The sequence below is a fragment of the Bison bison genome, unplaced genomic scaffold (genome assembly GCF_000754665.1).
Source record: "Bison bison bison isolate TAMUID 2011002044 unplaced genomic scaffold, Bison_UMD1.0 scf7180017864260, whole genome shotgun sequence".
Lineage (NCBI taxonomy): Eukaryota > Metazoa > Chordata > Mammalia > Artiodactyla > Bovidae > Bison > Bison bison.
The window spans coordinates 9,202,796-9,215,290 of record NW_011494832.1 but is presented as its reverse complement, the minus strand read 5'-3'; the positions used below and the strand labels follow the sequence as shown (position 1 = coordinate 9,215,290).

Here is a 12,495-nt window from a genome sequence, read left to right as displayed (position 1 = left end):
TTCTAATGTATTCTTTTTAATGGCTGAGTAATACTCCATTGTGTATATGTACCACAGCTTTCTTATCCATTCATCTGCTGATGGGCATCTAGGTTGCTTCCATGTCCTGGCTATTATAAACAGTGCTGCAATGAACATTGGGGTACACGTGTCTCTTTCCCTTCTGGTTTCCTCAGTGTGTATGCCCAGCAGTAGGACTGCTTTTAAGTTACCTTGGAAACATGTTCTTTCCTCTGGAATCTCCCTTTGCTTCTGCAAACCTCATATTTAAATGTTAATAGTATTCATAATTAATATGATATGAACAATAACTTTGCCTAGTCATTGTGATGATGAAAATTTCTATTCTTATCTTCTTCTGTCTTTACTTCAACAGTATTTCTCTGTGTGTAGTTTGGACAGGTGCTTTTTGTGTAATGAATTAGGTGGGACCAATCTTATAAAATTAAAATTGTCTCAAAAGTTAAAATGTCATGTAATTCAGTTTATCTCAGGAAGTCCATTGTATCAGCCTTTATTTTTGACATCATTTTCCTGTTGGTGTCCTTGACTCTGGCTCAAGGAAACCTGCTTTCCTGTTCTCTCCTTTCTCCAGGAGATTATAAGGGAGACCTTGTCCTTAGCCTCCACAGATAACAATTTTATGGGCTTATCTTGAGAATTTCATGAAATATTACATTTTGACAACAGGAGTCTGTACAATTATAAGGATTTATCTAGGACTTTGCATCAACTATGACATTGTCCCAGATACTTTCTTGGGTTTTCTTTTTTAGCTTTTTACGATAATCTTCTGACACACCAGAATTCAGTTTACTTTTTCCCTTTACAACATCCCATTATAGGCTTTAGAATCAACAGTTCTGTTTGACCTGTGGAGAATAATGTGCCCTTAATGATATTTAAACATTCTTAAGGGCTGTGATCTGTAGGTGTTTTTTCCTGACATATCTCTAGCCCCATCCACGGTTGGGAAACATGCCCTAAAAGTGTTCTCATTGGACTTTTTTCATGCCTAGGCGCCACTATCACAACTTATCATTAGCTGAACTGTTCTAACTAAACATACTTGAGCTTGATCATGTTACATGGTCATGGTGAGTCTATAAATTAATTTCAGCACCTTTTTAAATCCATGAATTTGAAATCCTGAGATTAGATATGTTAAGAGCATGAACTTTGGAGACAGCCCTGAGTTCAAGCTCCTCCTCTGCCTCTTATTCATTATGTGTTGCTGAACAAGATCCTTCTCCCTTTTACTCTCAATATTCCTCTTGTAAAGCTGGAATCCATAAAGTAGCTACTTCTTTACATTTATGGTGACAATTTAGTGAGATAATGTACATAAAATTCTTGCTCATGGTTAGTATGTATTAACATTAAATACCATTAAAGTATTAAAGCTTATTTTCTTAAAACTATTAAATAGTAATTGTTATTCATGCTAGTTAAATTAATATTGCTATTTTTTAATAAGGCAGTAGTTACTGTTAGTACTGTTTAAAAGAAAAAGATGTGAAATGTCACATCATACAAAAATAATAATCCAAATAATCAATTTTTTCTCTCCCTTTTGCTTCTTTGCTTGCTTTCTAGATAAGTGGCACTGAATGATTCCTTTTAATTGCATATGTGTTCTGATATAACTCTGTAGATATGCCTTCTAGAGAGAATGTCAGAAATGCTGAATTTCGCTAGTGCATTTGTAGGCTGAATCATCAGTCTTTTTGCTGGATGGTAGTGTTGTCGTTGTTATGAAACACTCAAACTCATGGGGCCATATTCATTATACATTCATATTTTTCTTGGAAAGTTCAACTTGAAATGTTTTTTCCCCCTGAATATTAAAAGTCTGCCAATGCCATTCTGTCTGTGGCCACTATTATAAAAATAAATGTTTCTGCCAAAATAACTGTGTGGCTTTAATGTGCATAGTGTTTTCATAATAGTGAAAATACTACATTGGAATTTTTTTTGCCCACATGTATCAATAGCTCTGAAAATGAACTGTCTGCCTTACCACACTTTTATGTCACTGAAATTACAAAGTATTGTAAGGCTTAAGTAATATGGTATAGTTGCAGATGCTTAGGTAGATAGACCGTCATAGTTCTGAAAGTATGATTATTAAATTTATTTCTTAGAGGAGGAAACTGGCTTATTAGACTCAGTAAATTAGTTATTAGGCTTAAGAAATAGGATTGCTTGATAGTGATTTTGATGATGATAGTGGTCCAGGCTAAATGAATTGATGAAGGCATTGAAAAATTCATTCATTATTATAATTACTACTTAGGCCAAATGGAGACCAAAACATGGGAATTGAGTCTTGCCAGAAATAATATTTGTGGAAGAGTTAAGAAGCACAGTTTGATGTGCATGCTATATGTTCAGTTTTTGTTGAATTAATGAGTTAGAATTTAGTTCTTATTTCCTATGTTCTTGCTGACTCTGATATTTAAAAAAAAAATCACACTTGTGTTAATATTTCTCTTAACAGGAAGTTATTTTCAAACTAGACACACACAATTTGGAGTCTGGCAGACTGAAATGTCCCTTTGATCCTCAGCAGCCTTTTGCTTCAGTAATGACAGGTAAGAGCAGCAAAGGATACTTCTTGCTTTTAGGTGTTTTTCTAAAAAGATGTGTGTAGATTCAACCACACTGTCTTAGTGAGTTAAAGATTATTTTGGATTAATCATCCACTGACTGTTTGGTGATAGTTTTTTAGTCTCACATCTCTCTGTATTTAGCTTTTTATCCATAAAGTGAGTCTCCCGTAATCCTTAATGTCTGCACAGTTACATTTTAAATAAACTTCAGATTGAAAAGGCTGAAATGTGTTTAATGCAAAAGACATTCATGTTGCTATAATTTTACATATATGATAACTCAGATATTCTTATATTTACCTTATATGCCCCTATTTGGTTCATTATGGCAGTTAAATTTAGCAGTTCCTTGAACATAATATATTACAAAATATATTGAATATTTGAGTGGGAGAAGTAATAATAAGATGTAAGTGGATAAATTAATAAGACAAATAAATCAAACTATAGAACACAGACAATAGAATGTTGTAACTGCTCTCCCCTCAATTTCACCATAACCTGATTGTATTATTAGAAATGTGAAATTTTTGCTGGCACATTCAGTTTTCTCTTGCTTTGCATACATCATAAATTCTCTTACGGGAGGAACATCGTGTTTAAAGAAGGTGGTACTGTGTGGTCTGAAGTCTTTTCTGAAGACTATCGACATGACCTCTGACCTCTAAGTTTCAGCCATTATAAGGACAACTTTTGTCTTGGTTTCGTTCATGACTCTAGTCTCTTTTTATTTAGCTTGTCCATCAGGTGTTTGAATAGGCTATCAAGAGTGACACACCATGACATTTTAATTTTCACTTTGTGAGAACCAGTGCTCTTCTTTGAAGTGAAAGTGTGTGTGTTTTGAAAATTATGTGACTAATGTTCAGTCATTATCCTCAGAAAGTGAGGTCGATGATTTGTGACTGATCTGCCAAATGGAGTTGACATACCTTTAACAATAGACTGTAGACATTGGTGACCCCTGAACCTCTAAGTAATTTAAGTACAAAGAAGATGGCTTTAAAACCTGGATATAGAGATCCAACTTTTATGTTGAAATATGCTTTTTTTTTTTTTCCTGGAAAAATGAATGTTTGCAGTTTTATGTTTCAAATTAATGGTGTATTTCCTTTATGTCTCTACTGATGATGTTGTTTGGTTCTTCTATTTTTAAAAAATTGCCCCACAAAGAAATATTGTCTTGCACCATATGTTTATAAGAGATGGAATCAGTACCATGTCTACATTTACTTTATATAACTGGGAACTTCCCTGGTGGTCTGGTGGTTACCACTCTGCCTTTCTATTGCAGAGGGCACAGGTTCAATTCCTGGTCAGGGAATAAGATCCCACATGTTGCACTATGTGCACCCATCCCCCCCCCCCCCGAAAAAATAGTTGTAGTTTACATAACTTGATTTCTCTCTTTTATGTTTATGTGTGTGTGTGTGTGTGTCCCCCTCCCCCACCTTTGGAAACTGACTATTGTCATGAATAGTTAGGTTGGTTGTCTCACATAGTTCACTAAAAGTCTTATTTCAGTGGATGTAATTGGAGGATTTTTGAAAATAGCTGAATCACTTATGCAAAGGAGGGATTTTAAAAATGTTTCTGAGATAATTGAGTTTTAGTGATTGTAGTTGTTCTTATATTGGCTTTAAAAAATCTAAATGCTCTGTAGAGATTTGGCTATTTTTTAAAAGTTTAGTCTATTAAATATAACCCAAAGTAGTTGAACATAAAGATTTACTGAAACAGAGGCTTAGCTTTCAAAGGGACAACATGTTCTACTGTGGGGACTGCATTCTTCCTGCCATACCCCACCCCCAGCAATGTGCTAACTTGCATCAGGAATGCAGACCACCACTCCCAGTTCCCCTCTCTTGCCCCTTGCATCCTTTTCTTTCCCCTTCTCCCATCTGTCTCCTTTCTGTCCTTTCTTCCTCTCCTCTCCCTCATCTTAAACTCCTCTGCCCTCTCTTCCTCATTCTTTCCGCTCTCCTTCTCCTTCCCACCTCTCTCTGCCTCTGGCACCCCTCCTTCTCTTCTCTTCTCCTCTCCTGTTTCTGGTAAGACATGGATATCCACTTTACACAAATAACAGGACAAAGAAGTTTGGTATGCAGTAATGGCCACATCTTTCCCTTTTCAGAAATTCCTGTTTATCAGAACTATTAGAAACATGATTAGCTACAAGGAATGCAACATGTTATAATTACAAAGTATGACTTCAGTGTTGAAAGCTCCCTTTCAGCAGAGGTTAGGCAAAGAAAAGTTGTGGTCACTGAGGTTGTGTCGGTTAAGTAAATACTAATTACACAATCCATTCCTCATTATGGCGTTTACTTTTTAAATTTGTGTGTGTGTGTGTTTTTACAAAGAGGGACTCCTAATTATGACATATCTTTGAATTATTTGTGAGGAGAGGGAAAGAAGAGGAGTTCCTCCATAACAGAAGCTAAATGCACGTGTAATTAATTATTAATTCAGGAGACTTTGGCCTTTTTTATATTCAAGTATTTGGAATCAGCTTACCAAAGTTTATTGAGTTATCTTTTCTTCAACTGAGCAGATTTTTCAAAATCTGAAAGGGAAATTTACAAAACAATATATTCTGATGTAAGCAGTAAACATCTTTGGTTTCATGTCGTAAAACTGGTCTATTGTCAATAGTGTCTGCTGGTAAACTCTTAGAAGTCCTGTGTATTCTTTTCTCCCTTGCAGATGAGTACCTCTACTCTGGAACAGCTTCTGATTTCCTTGGCAAAGATACTGCATTCACGCGGTCCCTTGGGCCTACTCATGACCACCATTACGTCAGAACTGACATTTCAGAGCACCACTGGCTCAATGGTTAGTGATTTTCACACTTTAGATTTTTTTTTGCCTTTGCTTTTGAGTAGATAAGGAACTCAGGATTATTTGTTCAGATGTGTTTTGGAAGTTATTTAGCTCAATATATAAAATACATTTGAAAGAGTTCCTCTCTGTGTTAGATCTCCAGGACTTGTTGCATATATGATAATAATAATAGCTAACATTTATTGTGCTGTGGTCCTTGACATTGTTCCATGCTCTGCTTGATTTTTTTTAAATATTCACAGTTTTAATGTGAGGGATGTGTTATTATTGTTATGTGCTTTTTAAAGATGAATAAACTGAGGTAAAGAGAAGTTGAGTAATTTGGTCAAGGTCTTAGAACTTGTCAGTTGCTGAGCTGGAATTCAAGTTGGCAGTCTTTCTCCTGTAGCCTGTTTTTTAATGACTAAGCCAAATGCTGTCTATGAACATAATAGAAAAGGGTCAGATTGTAATGCTAACTTCTTTTGCTGAAAAAAATAGTTTTTCTTTTAGTTAAAACATGTTTCTCCAAAATTTTAAGCATATTGATATTAGTTCGATTATTTTTGTGTTTAAGGTCATACAGCATTTAGGGTTTCTAACAACAAAAAAGACCTCCTAAATGAATTTATTTAATGGAAGGAATGGTGAAAGCCTGTTTTGTTTTGTTTTGTTTTGTTTTTTCCTTTTGCCCTATTGCCTTCCAAGAGGTCAGGTTTTTATCATGATTTTCTAGTTTTTCAGTTAACATAGGAACTTATTTCACCATATGGCAGAATAACTTAACACTGCTATTTAAGCAGACACACAGCATTTCCCATTCCCACTAAAACCCATAAATATTAGGTTTTAGTGGAGGAGGCTTGGGTAGAGATTTCCTTGGGGCTATCTCTGTATCTTTCAGTATCATTCAAGCAGTGACAACATAAACAAAAGGGAAAAACACTTTTAAAACATTTCTTTAGTCAAAACCTCCAGATCCATTTGTTTACACAACAATGTGATCCATTGACCAAGAGAGAACCCTATTAATAGAGTAAACAAACTTAGAATATCCCCAACTAAGTGATTACTATTAACTTCTTAACACTTGTGCAAGGCAGGACCATATCCTTGAATATTGCGAGGTTTTCGTGGCAATAACTTGGTTTGAGAATGACTCCATAGATTTTACCAGCAGAAAAGCTTAGTTTTCTGTTCAGGTAACAAAATAGTATGGCTTTAAAGTCAAGTATAAATTGTATTTCCTAGTCTTGGGATGGTAAATGTCATCATATTGCCACTCATTTAAGAGATTATTTTATTTTTTCCTTACCAGTGGCATGTCCAGAAGAAGTCAGCAGTATTGCTAAGACAATAAATGTGAGAAATATGTATTCAGCTTTTATTTGTCTAGCATGCTGTTCTTAGTGCTATGAGAAGAGAATTACAAAGTAGGAAACTTGTGTTGGTTTAACTTGTTACTGATGAGCAGCTTTTAGGGTCCTATGATATACTGAATGCTGTTCTGCCCATTAGGCCTGCAGGTAGTATAGGGGAGGGTTGCCAACCTCCTGGATGATGAATGCCCAGAGCATCAGAAGAGATGGTTCATGGGGCTGAAAAGCTGTGAATGTTTTCCTGAAACTATTGTGAAGTTACCTATTATTTAATTTTTTATTTCAGTTATTTATTTTATTGAAGTATAATTGATTTACAGTGTTGCATTAATTTATGCTATATAGCAAAATGAATCAGATATATTTATATAGCTATTGAATATAGCTCTCTGTGCTATGCAGTTGGAATTTGTTGTTTATCCATCCTGTATATACTGGTTTGCATCTCCTAATCCCAGACTCCCAGTCCTTTCATCCCCCACCTCTCTTGCCCTTGGCAATCTATGTCTGTGAATCTGTTTCTGTTTCACAGATTTGTTCATTTGTGTCTTATTTTAGATTCCACATTTTGCTTCATATAATAATCTGTAGTTCCATGCATAATGCTGCAAATGACATTATTTCATTTTTTTTTTTTAATGGCTGAGTATTATCCCATTAACACTTACTTCTTGGAAGGAAAGTTATGTCCAACCTAGATAGCATATTCAAAAGCAGAGACATTACTTTGCCAACAAATGTCTGGCTAGTTAAGGCTGTGGTTTTTCCAGTGGTCATGTATGGATGTGAGAGTTGGACTGTGAAGAAGGCTGAGCACCGAAGAATTGATGCTTTTGAACTGTGGTATTGGAGAAGACTCTTGAGAGTCCCTTGGACTGCAAGGAGATCCAACCAGTCCATCCTAAAGGAGACCAGTCCTGGGTGTTCATTGGAAGGACTGATGCTGAGGCTAAAACTCCAATACTTTGGCCACCTGATGCAAAGAGATGACTCACTGGAAAAGACTCTGATGCTGGGAGGGATTGGAGGCAGGAGGAGAAGGGGACGACAGAGGATGAGATGGCTGGATGGCATCACTGACTTGATGGACGTGAGTTTGAATGAACTCCGAGAGTTGGTGATGGACAGGGAGGCCTGGCGTGCTGTGATTCATGGGGTCGCAAAGAGTCCAGACATGACTGAGAGACTGAACTGAACTGATTATCCCATTGTATATAAATATACCACATCTTCTTTACCTTCTTTATCCATTCATCTGTTGACAGGTTAAATTCTTTTATTTTGTGTCTTTTTTTTAAGGTATAATTGACAAATAACATTTCACTAGTTTCAAGTGTATAACATAATAGTTGATACTTGTATACATCGTGAAATGATCACCATAATAAGCCTAGCTAACTTCTGTCAACACCTATAGAGAATTTTCCTTCTTGTGTTGAGAACTTAGAATTTACTCTTAGCAACTTTCAAGTATTCAATAAACTGTTTTTAATTATAGTCACCATGATGTCAGACTTTATTTTTTTGGGCTCCAAAATCACTGCAGATGGTGATTGCAGTCATGAAATTAAAAGACGCTTACTCCTTGGAAAGAAAGTTATGACCAACCTAGATAGCATACTCAAAAGCAGAGACATTACTTTGCCAACAAAGGTCTGTCTAGTCAAGGCTATGGTTTTTCCAGTGGTCATGTATGGATGTGAGAGTTGGACTGTGAAGAAAGCTGAGCGCCAAAGAATTGATGCTTTTGAACTGTGGTGTTGGAGAAGACTCTTGAGAGTCCCTTGGACTGCAAGGAGATCCAACCAGTCCATTCTGAAGGAGATCAGTCCTGGGTATTCCTTGGAAGGACTGATGCTAAAGCTGAAACTCCAATACTTTGGCCACCTCATGCTAAGAGTTGACTCATTGGAAAAGACCCTGATGCTGGGAGGGATTGGAGGCAGGAGGAGAAGGGGATGACAGAGGATGAGATGGCTGGATGGCATCACCGACTCGATGCACATGAGTTTGGGTGAACTCTGGGAGTTGGTGATGGACAGGGAGGCCTGGCGTGCTGCAATTCATGCTGTTGCAAAGAGTCAGACATGACTGAGTGACTGAACCGAACTGAACTGAACTGATGATGTACATTACATCTCCAAAAGTTACTTATTTTATAACTGGAAAGTTGTATCTTTTGGACTCCCTTTACTAATTCCCTAATCTTAACCAGAGAATCATATCTTTGTTTTTTTATAGAGATAACTGATAATAACAGGAAGGGAAGTAAGGAGGAGGACAGAGAGAGAAGGGCCATTACACCAAAGATAGTAAAATGAGGTTCAATTCAGTTCAGTCACTCAGTCATGTCTGACTGTTTGCAACCCCATGAATCGCAACACGACAGATGTCCCTGTCCATCCCCAACTACAGAACAAAAGTGGTGGCAGTGGAGGTGGATGTGGGAATATACAGCAACAAATAATTGAAATAGAAGATATTGTTTGGGAATAGAGGAAACCAAGGATATGAGCAAGAATGCAAGAGAAGATTTGGGGTACTGAGAAAACTTTGCAATTATGGAAATCAGTGGAAAGGAAGTAATTGGAGAGAGAAAGTAGAATTCTCACTGAATTGAATGAAGGAAACTGATGAAGAATTAGAATTATCATTTATATTTGTAGAATGTATAAGGCAGATTCCTTTAACCTTGTTGTTGTTCAGTTGCTCCGTTGTGACCGATTCTTTGCGACCCCACGCACTGCAGCACATCAGGCTTCCCTCTCCTTCACCATCACCCTGAGCTTGCCCAAACTCATGTCCATTGAATCAGTGATGCCATCTAACCATCTCATCCTCCGTTGTCCCCTTCTCCTGCCTTCAATCTTTCCCAGCATCAGTTCAGTTCAGTTCAGTCGCTCAGTCGTGTGCGACTTTTTGCGACCCCATGAATCGCAGCACGCCAGGCCTGTCTTTCCATCACCAACTCCCAGAGTTCACTCAGACTCACGTCCATTGAGTCGGTGATGCCATCCAGCCATCTCATCCTCTGTCGTCCCCTTCTCCTCCTGCACCCAACCCCTCCCAGCGTCAGTCTTTTCCAATGAGTCAACTCTTCGCATGAGGTGGCCAAAGTACTGGAGTTTCAGCTTTAGCATCATTCCTTCCAAAGAACACCCAGGGCTGATTTCCTTTAGGATGGACTGGTTGGATCTCCTTGCAGTCCAAGGGACTCTTGAGAGTCTTCTCCAACACCACAGTTCAAAAGCATCAATTCTCCAGCGCTCAGCCTTCTTCACAGTCCAACTCTCACATCCATACATGACCGCTGGAAAAACCATAGCCTTGACTAGACAGACCTTTGTTGGCAAAGTAATGTGTCTGCTTTTGAGTATGTTATCTAGGTTGGTCAAAACGTTCCTTCCAAGGAGTAAGCGTCTTTTAATTTCATGGCTGCAGTCACCATCTGCAGTGATTTTGGAGCCCAAAAAATTAAAGTCTGACACTGTTTCCCCTGTTTCCCCATCTATTTCCCATGAAATGATGGGACCAGATGCCATGATCTTCATTTTCTGAATGTTGAGCTTTAAGCCAACTTTTTCACTCTCTTCTTTCACCTTCATCAGGAGGCTTTTTAGTTCCTCTTCACTTTCTGCCATAAGGGTGGTGTCATCTGCATATCTGAGGTTATTGATGTTTCTCCCAGAAATCTTGATTCCAGCTTGTGCTTCTTCCAGCCCAGTGTTTCTCATGATGGACTCTGCATATGAGTTAAATAAGCAGGGTGACAATATACAGCCTTGACGTACTCCTTTTCCTATGTGGAACCAGTCTGTTGTTCCATGTCCAGTCCTAACTGTTGCTTCCTGACCTGCATACAGGTTTCTCAAGAGGCAGGTCAGGTGGTCTGATATTCCCATCTCTTTCAGAATTTTCCACAGTTTATTGTGATCCACATAGTCAAAGTCTTTGGCATAGTCAATAAAGCAGAAATAGATGTTTTTCTGGAACTCTCTTGCTTTTTTGATGATCCAGCAGATGCTCACAATTTGGTCTCTGGTTCCTCTGTTTTTTCTACAACCAGCTTGAACAACTGGAATTTCACGGTTCGTGTATTGCTGAAGCCTGGCTTGCAGAATTTTGAGCATTACTTTACTAGCGTGTGAGATGAGTGCCATTGTGCAGTAGTTTTGAGCATTCTTTGGCATTGCCTTTCTTTGGGATTGGAATAAAAACTGACCTTTTCCAGTCCTGTGGCCACTGCTGAGTTTTCCAAATTTGCTGGCATATTGAGTGCAGCACTTTCACAGCATCATCTTTCAGGATTTGAAATAGCTCAACTGGAATTCCATCACCTCCACTAGCTTTGCTCGTAGTGACGCTTTCTAAGGTCCACTTGACTTCACATTCCAGGATGTCTGGCTCTAGGTGAGTGATCACACCATCGTGATTATCTGGTCGTGAAGATCTTTTTTGTACAGTTCTTCTGTGTATTCTTGCCACCTCTTCTTAGTATCTTCTGCTTCTGTTAGGTCCATTCCATTTCTGTCCTTTATCGAGCCCATCTAGGTCTTTTCAAATGAGTCAGTTTTTCGTATCACGTGGCCAAAATATTGGAGTTTCAGCTTTACCATCAGCCCTTCCAATGAATATTCAGGGTCATTTCCTTTAGGATTGACTGGTTTGATCTTGCAGTCCAAGGGACTCTCAAGAGTCTTCTCCAACACTGCAATTAGAAAGCATCAATTCTTCAGCACTCAGCCTTTTTATGGTCCAACTCTCACAACTGTACATAACTGTTGGAAAAACAATAGCTTTGACCACATGGACCTTTGTTGGCAAAGTAATGTCTCTGCTTTTTAATATGCCGTCTAGGTTTGTCATAGCTTTTTTTCCAAGGAGCAAGCATCTTTTAATTTTTAATAATAAGAGGGATAGTATAACCTGGTCTGCCCTGGACATTTTCAGTTTACCTTTGCTGTTCTTTAACTCTGAGGTGTCCGAATTTAGACATAAATTATAGCTCTCTTTATGTGTAACTTAATTACCTAAGTTTAAATAATGACTGTCACTTATTTGTGACTTTGGTCAAACCTTTCTGAGCATTTAAATTTTTTCTCTAAAAATTTGGCATAAATTCTCTGGGGAATTTTCTGGCAGCCCAGTGCTTTCACTGCTGAGGGCCCAAATTCGATCCCTGGCCAGGAAACTAAGATCTCACATTCTGCGTAGTGCAGCCAAAATAAATAAGTAACACATTTAAAAAATAAAAATAACAATTTGGCATAATAATAGTATCTGTTCGCATGGTGTTACAAGAATTAGATTGTATAGGGAAGTCTGATGAATGACAATTGTAAAAGCAATTCGGTGTCAATATTGTCATCACCCTCATCGTCATTACTCCTGAAGGTGAGAGAGGTAGCAAGTGGGACTAAAGACTTGGGTGCTCTGATTCTCTGACATCTGTTTAATACTTAGCATTTTGAGATATTAACCATCTGTTCTTCCTCTGTCTCTGTAATTCTGTGATCTTATCTATTCTAATAGCTTTAAATGTTTTCTCTGTTTTAGTGTTTTCTCAAACTGTATTTTCAACTTTTTCCTGTAACTGTGCTGTGCTTAATTGCTTAGTCATGTCCGACTCTTTTTGACCCCATGGACTGTAGCCCACCAGGCTCCTCTCTGTCCATGGGGAT

At 37.9% G+C, this 12,495-nt stretch overlaps 1 protein-coding gene across 1 annotated transcript in view; it reads left to right on the top strand.

The window, feature by feature from the left end:
* Positions 1-12,495, top strand: part of SEMA3D (sema domain, immunoglobulin domain (Ig), short basic domain, secreted, (semaphorin) 3D) — a 230,218-nt gene that overhangs the window by 144,589 nt on the left and 73,134 nt on the right. The window contains exons 7-8 of the mRNA XM_010848142.1: positions 2,501-2,594; positions 5,319-5,447. Coding sequence (XP_010846444.1) covers positions 2,501-2,594; positions 5,319-5,447 — 223 coding nt within the window. The remainder of the gene's footprint in view (positions 1-2,500; positions 2,595-5,318; positions 5,448-12,495) is intronic.